The 10006-nt window shown below is 34.5% G+C and overlaps 1 protein-coding gene across 1 annotated transcript; it reads right to left on the bottom strand.

The window, feature by feature from the left end:
* Window positions 1-4806: 4806 nt before the first annotated feature.
* LOC107626930 (uncharacterized) lies at window positions 4807-6129 on the bottom strand. Its single transcript, XM_016329817.1, has 2 exons — window positions 5494-6129; window positions 4807-5409 (listed from the first exon to the last, which is right to left on the bottom strand). Exons 1-2 carry the CDS (start codon window positions 6127-6129, stop codon window positions 4807-4809), a joined length of 1239 nt encoding a protein of 412 aa, XP_016185303.1.
* Window positions 6130-10006: the final 3877 nt, after the last annotated feature.

Genomic DNA, 10006 nt, shown 5'->3' with positions numbered 1-10006 from the left:
TAATTAATAAATTATTAAATTAAAAATAATAGTTATTTTAATATAAAAACAAAATAAAAATATTTATGATAGAGTAAAAATAATAAAATATTTATTGTTCATGTTCCATATTGTTTTAAAATAACTTGATATTTTAAAATGTTAGTAAAAATATGTATTTTAAATTTTAATTTTAAACTTTTAACTATTTTTTATTTTTTATTTACATAGGACCGAGTCAACCGGTTCAACCAGTAACCCAATGGTTGAACCAGTGACCCAGTGACCCAGTGACCTGACCGGTTCGATCACCGGTTCGGTTCTGACAACTATGCTTAAAGGACGTTTCATTGTCTGCATGACATAGGAAGGAATAGACGCCAATGCTGATTGGGTGAGAGTAACTCTGCCCACAAGATAAAGATTTTTAGCCTTCCACGAACTAAGTCTATTAGCCATTCTATCTAAAATGAATTGAAAGTCCTCCTTCTTGGAACGACCATGAAGGAGAGGGACTCCAAGGTACTTACCCATATTGATTGTTAGCCTCATCCCTAAAGCATCACTCAGTTCTCTTTTCCTAGTAAAGCACATATTCTCAGAGAAGTAAACACAGGATTGATCATAATTCACCTTTTGACCAGAACATTTACAAAACAAATCCATAATGCCCCTTACCACCTCAACCTGCTCCGTGGAAGCTTTCCCAAATAGAACAATATCGTTAGCAAAACATAGATGAGAGAGTTTCGGCCCACCTCTATTCAATGCCATCGGCTCCCAAAAATTATGATGAACAGTGACGAAACGGACTTTTGTGTGGTCTAGAATTTTCACAATTAAGTTCTCGTTGCAAGTATAGCTTCTAGACCGACAAGAAATCCTTTCGTACAAAAATTTGGTTGTCACAAGTAACAAACCCCTAATAAAATTGATAACCGAAGTATTTAAACCTCGGGTCGTCTCTCAAAGAATTGCAGGGAGGTGTGATTTATTATTGGTTATGGAAGATTATGGGGTTTTTGAATAGTGAACATGAAAAATAAACTGGCAAGAAAGTAAATTAATTATCATGAAAACCATTGCAAGGTATAAGAACTGGAAATTCCATCCTAGTTATCTTTATCAGGTGTGATGAGAATTGTTTATTGCTCCCACTTAGTTAACCCTTACTAAATAAAGGAAAGTCAAGTGGACTAATTAATTTGAATCCTCAAGTCCTATTCAACTCCTAAGAAAGACTAGCTTTAGAGGGATCCAAATTAACCAGCAAATTCCAATTATCAATCAACAAAGAGTTTGATAATTCAAGTGTCACCAATTAATCAATTCAAGATAAGAATGTAAAAATCTAAATTAAAATCATAAATTTGAAATACCTCAAATTGCATTAAATAGAAATTCAAATCTAACATGGAGAATTCATAGCCAAAATGAATAAGAAGAGAATCCACAAGAGGAATAGATAAACTAAAGTAATGGAATAAATAAAAAGTAGAAGAAAAATAAATTAAAAGAACATTGAACCTGGAATGGAGAAGAATCAAACCTAAAACTAAGAGAAATCCTAAATCCTAAAACCTAGAGAGAGGAGAGAGTCTTCTCTCTAGAAACTACATCTAAAACAAAAAATTGTGAATAATTAATGTTCTCTTTATGAATGAGTCGATTCCTCCTCTTTATAGCCTCTAATCTATGTTTTCTAGGCCAGAAACTGGGTCAAAAACAACCCAGAAATCGCCAGGGGCAAATTCTGATCCGTACAGGTCGCGATTTTTCTGCAGAACGATGCGTGCGCGTGATGCACGCGTGCACGTAGTTTTTCTGTATGGTCACTATAGCGAATTATATATCATTTCGAAGCCCCGGATGTTATCTTTCCAACGCAACTAGAACCGCCTCATTTAGACATCTGTAGCTCAAGTTATGGTCGATTTAGTACGAAGAGGTCAGGTTAGACAGCTTTATCAGTTTCTTCAGTTTCTTGTATTCCTTCCACTTTTGCATGCTTCCTTTCCATCCTCTAAGCCATTCCTGCCCTCTAATCCCGGAAATCACTTAACGCACATATCATGCATCGAATGGTAATAAGAGAGGATTAATATTAGCAAATATAAGGCCCAAGAAACATGTTTTCAATCATAGCACAAAATCAGGAGGGAAAATGTAAAACCATGCAATTAGTATGAATAAGTGTGCAAAGACTTGATAAAAACCACTCAATTGAGCACAAGATAAGCCATAAAATAGTAGTTTATCAAACAGCAACAGAGAATACGAGACAGTCTTTCTATACATAAAACAAAGAGATACGGTGACATAGGATCACCTTGTCGAATACCTCTAAAAGGAGTGAAGGAATTGGATGGGATACCATTCCACAAGACTTTCATCTCAACAGACGAATAGCAATGAGAGATCAATTTAACTAGATTCTCTGGTAGTCTAGCTTCAATTAAAGTATCCCTGATAAACTCCCAGTTCAAACGATCATACGCTTTTTCCAAATCTATCTTATTAGCCATATAATCACAAGCACCTTTCTTGATCCTCATGGAATAGATGGCCCCTTGGGCTATAATAATATTGTTTGCACTCTGCCTGCTAGGGACAAAACTTGACTGGGAGGGGCCAATTAATTTGGGCATGACCTCTTTCAACCGATGAGAGATAATCTTCGTAATGAGCTTATAAGAAACATTACAAGGCCCAATAGGCTGAAAGTGGCTAAACGTTTCTGGAGTGTCAATCTTCGGGATAAGTGAGATATAAGTGCTATTCACCACTTTAATTTCTTCATGATTATTGAAAACCCGGAAAATCCAATTTACCATTGAATTTTTTTACAGATTCCTAGTTGCTCTGATAAAACATCGGAGGTAGGCCGTCTGGCCCCGGCGCCTTCCAAGCTCCCATAGAGAACATAGAAGATTGGATTTCTTCAACAGTCACAATTCTTCCTAGCTGGTTTTGCTCCACAGACGATAGGGTCGAAAAAAGGCCTAGAGCATTTAGTTTCTCAAAATTCCCATAATCAGAGTACAAAGTTAGAAAGTGTTGTGCTCCAATATTTTGAATTTGTTGCGCATCATCGATCCATTTTCTTGCTGCATTTTTAATCATAGTTACTCTGTTTCTTCTCCTCCTAACAGATGCTGTGCTATGGAAATAAGCAGTATTCTTATCACCATAATTAATCCACTTACACCTAGAACATTGCTTCTAGTAGACTTCTTCTTGAATAAGCAAAGTTTCTAGTTCCTTCCACAATTGGGTTTGAAGATTATCAAGAAAAGGATTTGGCCTGAAACTGAGATGAGCAGATATACCATTTAATCTCGCCAGTAGCCAATTTTCCTTGATCACCAAACACTTCTTGATTCCAAATTTTAGCAGCTTCCATGAAAGTAGAGATATTTACGTCCAGCAGTTGATCACATCCCAACTACTCCGTAGCAAGTTATTAAAATCGTTGTGAGTCATCCATAATGTTGCAATAAACCGAAATAGGCGAGTAGAGGAGCCAGGATTATTTGCATATCTCAAGTCAAGTAATAACGGCACATGATTAGATTTCAGTTTCGGAAGATGCTTTACTACCGCATGATTGAATCTTTGAACCCAATAAGTGTTCGCAACATACCTATCCAATCTCCTTCGAATACTACCTCTCTGCCAAGTAATTGGTTGTCCTTGGAAGCCAATATCTTGGATACCACATTCAAAGAGACAATTTGAGAAGTGGGCATGATCCCTAGAAAGATTTGAGGTACCCCTGTATCTGCCATTGAATGAACACAATTGAAGTCACCCCCACACACCAATCACCATGCACCAGATCCCCTAATCTTCGCAGATTTTTTCACAATTCAAATCTTGGTCCAATATGAGGTGAACCATAGACTACCGTCAGATACCAGTATTGTTCATTACAAAAGGAAACTCTAAGATGAATAAATTGCCTATGGGACTCAATAACATTAACATCCCAGATATTTCCATTCTACAGAAGCCAGATCCCACCTGAGAAACCAAATCCTTCCACTAGATGCCAATTCGGGAAACTAAATTTTTGAGCCACCTTCTCCGCTTTAGCCCCCGAGATATGTGTTTCAAGTAAACAAAGAAAACCAGAATAAAATGTATTGCACAGATCCTTCACCAATCTGGAGAAACCTTTACCACCCACGCCTCTACAGTTCCAATTTATTATATTCATGAGAAGCAATAATAAAAGGGGAGCGAGGGACCAAACGGCCAAAAATTACTGAGCATTAGGCATAGCACCTGTGGTGATGTCTACCACCATGTTATCTGAATGCATCCCAATAGGGGATATATCTGAAATTGACTCACCGATATTTACGTTCTGACTTGCTCCTGGGTCAGGGGGATTTGCCGCCGAATTCCTCACTCTAGGTTTGAGGCGAAGCTGCTCCACCATCGCATAAGCTTCCATGGAGGGTAAGTGAGTTTGAACCCCAGGAAAAACCCCGCTCTTCCAACTGTCACTACATCCCATGCTTTGAGCTTTTTAATTAAATGAATAGAATTCCAATAATTCTCCTTTCTCCGATTGTGGACCTCTGTAGAACTAGAACCTTCTATCTCCTTCCCCTTCAAAGTAGACACACTCGTATTACCTACTGTCCTCTTACTCTGATTAGTATGAGGCTTTTGAGTGTGTTTTTTATTTTCTTTTCCTACCGTGACCGGGTTTGTAAACAAAGCAGCCTTATTGGGCTGAGGTCTTTTGGCCCTAGACTCCAGATGAGATTCATTATGCCTACCCACCAAGTCTATTTGTGCTGACTCCTGGTTTTCTATCTAGTCTAGAACTTGGTACCTTGAGCCCTTGTCAACATTTACCCCCTTATTTGGATCAAGCCCAGAGACTTTTTTCTTCATATTTTTTCGCTGGGGCCTCTTAACTAACATCCAAGACCCAAAAGAGTTCAAGTTTTTCCCATTTTCCATATCTTCATTCAGATCTGACACCCCAGTATTCCTCTCCGCAATATTTGCAACTGGACTAATTGAATCTGAAGGTTCCGGCACTAAGGTAGCAGATTCTACAACCAAATTCTTTGGAGCATTTTCTGATTGACCACTACCATCAGTGCACAGTGGTTGCACAATCTCCTTCCTTGTCCCTCCTTCCGAACACAACTCAATTCTATGACCATAACGGCCACATCCGAAGCAAATTAAATGTAGTCCTTCATATTCAACTTTGAAGTCATGACCCAGTACTTTGATTCCTAGAACCAGTTTGCGCCTCAGGTCAATTTCCACACACAAGCGTGCAAATTTTCCTCTAGAATGAATGGAGGTATTCTGGTCAATCTTCAACATTGTTCCTATCTTTTTCCCAGCTCGCCATAGAAATTTATCAGTATACAATTTCACAGGCAGTTTGGGAATACGCACCTAAATAGCAATTTCTAGACAAAAATCATTTGAAGGTTAGAACAGGGGCCTCCATCTCTGCACCAACAAATAGTGGTCTACAACCTGCCATGGACCTTCAAATAAGGCACGTCGATAATCACCTTCGTCCATGAATCTCACCAAGAAGAAATCACCCATTAAGTCAATTACTTTGAGATCTCCATTCCATGACCAAGTCCTCCGAATCCAAGTCTCCATCGCTCGAAATTCTAGACTCTTGCCAAGCAGCTTCACGATGAGAGAAAGTTTCCATGGTTTGCACCATTGATCATATTCCTCCAAGGAGACTTCCACTACCGATTTTGGATTGAAGGGAGCCTCCTCTTCCAAATTCACATCCTCCATCTCCTCCAAACCATAATCCTCAGCCACTAACTGCACAATTTCTGTTGGAGACAACACAATTTTCGTATCAACCGACATCAATCTGTCTTTATATGAACTTCCTTGTTCCGGATCTTTTATCCTCGGTCCACACACATCAAGCGGGATCCTCTTGTTCTCACTCGATTGAATTCCCTGGCTGGGATTGGGATTTTCTACGATCATACTTTCTCCGTCTCTAACAAATTCCACGTTGTCATCAGCATCCGGCATTGATTTATCCCCATTCGGCTTTGCTTTCTTAACGCTGCGGAGCCTCGAGTCTTCTTCTTGGGGAGATTCTCCTTCTGGCGGTTGTGCACTCTCTAGACCCATTCGATTTTTTTTTGTTAAAATAAAATAGATTGAACAATAATCAAACAAACGTAAATTATATTAAAATCCCACGATTTATATAATATGTTTGAGTAAATTGTTCTAAAATAAAAACGTTACCAAACAGTAGGAATTTTACAGTCTTGTATATAATTTTGTTTTTAACATTTTGCCACGTTAGCAATTAACAGTTTATAAATTTTTGTTATTTTAATTGATTAATAGAGAAACTAATTGATTTACTCTCAAAAAATTAGAATTTACTTTAATTTATTTTAAAGTTGAGAAATAATTTTGATTATTATATTAAAATTGAATAACTATTTTAATTGGTGTATCCAAAATGTTGTAAGAAATAGAGATGAAATAGGCCAGCAACCTATGAGAGACTAATAATGTGGCATATAACATAATAGTCTTAGTCCAAATTATTTCAAAAGTCTAAATTTATTAATAAATTAAATTTAATTCATAAATTAGTTTTATTAGTCTATCAAATTTATTTGAATTTATTAGAATATAAATAAATATATAAATATATTAAATATATTATTTTATTATAAATAGTTTACATATTTTAAATACTTTAAAAATTTAAACATTTTTGTAAAAATTAAATTTGATAAAGTAATTTTTGATTAAAAATAAAATTTAAAAAATATTCTAATTTTCAATTTTGTTAAAAGAATTATCAGATCTTTCAACAAATTTCAGTTCAAACAAAAAATCAAATTTAATATTTGAGAAAAAAATGAGATAATATTCAATTTAGTCCCTGAACTTGCATGCAAGCCTCAATTTAGTCTCTAAAGTTTCAATTGCTTTTATTTAGTCTCCAAACTTTGTAAATATAACCCATGTTAGTCATTGAAACAATTTTCAATATACAAACGTTAATGGAACACTATGGTAAATAGCCGGATGCCACACTAAACTTCGTAAAATGATGTCGTTTTAGTTTTGGCACTTAAATAACCCAAAAACAACATCGTAAATGGTGTCTATTAAAATTTTACCTAACAAAATAAGTGATACGATGTTGTTTTTAAGCTATTTAAATGCCAAAACTAAAACCGCATCATTTTACAAGTTTTAACGTGATATCTGATAGTCTATAACAGCGCTCCATTAATATTTTTATACTAAAAATCGTCTGAGGGACTAATATAAGGCCCGTTTATAAATTTTTGGGACTAAATAGAAGCAATTAAAACCTCAAAGACTAAATTGAGACTCGCGTGTAAGTTCAGAGACTAAATTGAGTATTAACTCAAAAAAAATCAATAACAAACTACAGATCAAATTCAAATCCATTAACTATTTCACAGACAGACTTAGGTCCAGTTTGAGTAAACAGCTTAATTAAGTTACTCTTGAAAAAATAGTTTAAATAATAAATGACTATATTAAAATTAGCTTATAAATAAGTTATTTTGTATTTGGAATTTTAGTTCTAAAATTGCTCATTTTATAGAAATGTGATAAAAAAAATAGTAGTAGTACGAGAAAAGTCATTTTTTTAACTTTTCTATAAACTCCTAAATAGTTTTTTAAAAAACTACAATTTTATTTTAAAAATTGTGTCAGACATTAATACTACTACTTTTCATAAATCAAAAGTTCAAAAAAAAAAATAACTTTTGAAACTTCTTAAACGGTCTTATTATTTAATATTTGTTGTGATAAGATTGCCTGAGGTGGATGCCCATTTTCCACAAGTCTCAGGTTTTCAAGGAAAATAATATTAAATGAAGTTTGAAAAACGATGCTTATGTATATCTATATATAGAGAACATGTTATGAAGTAACACACAGTAACAATAAACAAATGCAATTCTCTCTCTCTTTACTTTAATACTTCTTTCTATCTTTATATATATATATACATATTACAACATATAATATTATTATATATACATAAATCATTATTGAGCTAATTATATTAATGCTAGAGTCTTCTATTTATACATCCTTATTTTATATTTAATATATCTTTTATTTATTTTACAACACGTTATCAGCACGAGACTCTGATCAAATCTTTAGGAAGACTTAGGTAACAATTTTTCATTATGTCGAAACTCTCTCATCTTGAATTCAATGCTCTTGATATATCTGGAAACAATTATTTATCATGGATACTAGATGTTAAAATTCATCTTGATTCAATGGATCTTGGAGATACCATTAAGGCTGAGAATAATGCATCCCAGAAGGATAAAGCCAAAGCCATGATTTTTCTTCGTCGTCATCTTGACGAGGGATTGAAAAATGAATATCTCACATTAAAAGATCCTGCAGATCTTTGGAAAGACCTTGAAGAAAGGTATAATCATCAGAAAACGGTGATACTTCCTCAAGCTCGATATGAATGGACGCACTTGCGTCTACAAGATTTTAAATCCATAAATGAATATAATTCTGCAATGTTTCGAATCACCTCACGAATGAAATTATGTGGGGAAAAGATCACTGATCATGATATGTTGGAGAAAATTTTCTCAACCTTCCATGCCTCGAATGTGCTCCTGCAGCAGCAGTATCGAGAAAAATGATTTAAAAAATATTCTGAGTTAATTTCTTGCCTTCTCGTTGCTGAACGCAACAATGAGTTACTTTTAAAGAATCATGAAGCGCGCCCAACTGGCGCCGCCCCATTTCCTGAAGTAAATGCGGCAAATTACCCCATAAGAGGTAAATGGCAAGGTTTTAATAATAAGAAAAATTATGGAAGGAAAAGGAATTATATTCAAAAGAAAGGATCTCACCAGAAGTGGGATAAAGAAAGAAATATCGGGCAGAATAAATCAACAGAGGATAAGTGTTTCCGTTGTGGTGGAAATGGCCATTGGTCACGTACCTGTCGTACCCCAAGGCACCTAATCGATCTTTACCAGGCATCTTTGAAAAAGGATGACAAAGGAAAGCAAACAAATTTTATTTTAAATAATGCTGAAAATTTCACCACTCATTATGATGTATCTGATTTCTTTGAGGATCCTGAAGGAAATATTGGTCATTTGATCAATGATGGAATAGTTTAATGTGAGAGATTATTAAGCATTCATGTAAATAAATAATGTAAAAAACTTATTATTAAGTTTTATTTTCTATGTATTTAAGTTTCAAATATGATGTATATAAATAATGAAATATTAATGTTTATAAATTTTGAAATCATTAAATGTGTCATGTTTTAAAATAAAATTTTAGTATATGACATTATTTTTATGTGCAGTATTTTTTAGAAAAATAATTCCGATCAAGTATTCAATTTAACTGTGCATACTATTCATTTTATTATTATTTGTCTTTGAAGAAAATGGCAAGGATATGTAATGAAGATGTATGCCTTGCGGATAGTGCAAGCTCGCACACTATTCTCAAAAATGATATATATTTTACCCATCTTGTGCCAAAAGAGGAATATGTTAATACTATTATTGGCTCAGACAATGTGATAGAAGGCTCCGGAAGAGCTATAATTTTATTTCCTGGAGGAACAAAATTCATAATAAATAATGCACTATTGTCTACCAAGTCTCGAAAAAACTTGTTGAGCTTTAAAGATATTCGCCGAAATGGATATCATATTGAAACAATGAATAAGGAAAATCGTGAGTATTTATGTATCACAGCTCATGATTTAAATAAAAAGGTTATATTAGAAAAGTTACCCTCACTTTCATCTGGGTTGTATTATACCAGGATCAATGCAATTGAATCACATGCCATTGTAAACCAGAAGTTTACTAGCCCAAATGAATTCATTACTTGGCACGACCGATTGGGTCATCCGGGAACAACCATGATAAGGAGAATTATTGAAAACTCTCATGGACATTCACTAAAGAACCAGAAGATTCTTAAAACTAGT

The sequence above is a fragment of the Arachis ipaensis genome, chromosome B2, assembly GCF_059453495.1.
Source record: "Arachis ipaensis isolate K30076 ecotype BB chromosome B2, ASM5945349v1, whole genome shotgun sequence".
In the NCBI taxonomy this organism is placed as follows: Eukaryota; Viridiplantae; Streptophyta; class Magnoliopsida; order Fabales; family Fabaceae; genus Arachis; species Arachis ipaensis.
The sequence above is the reverse complement of the archived record's forward strand: the minus strand, read 5'-3'. Positions and strand labels throughout refer to the sequence as shown.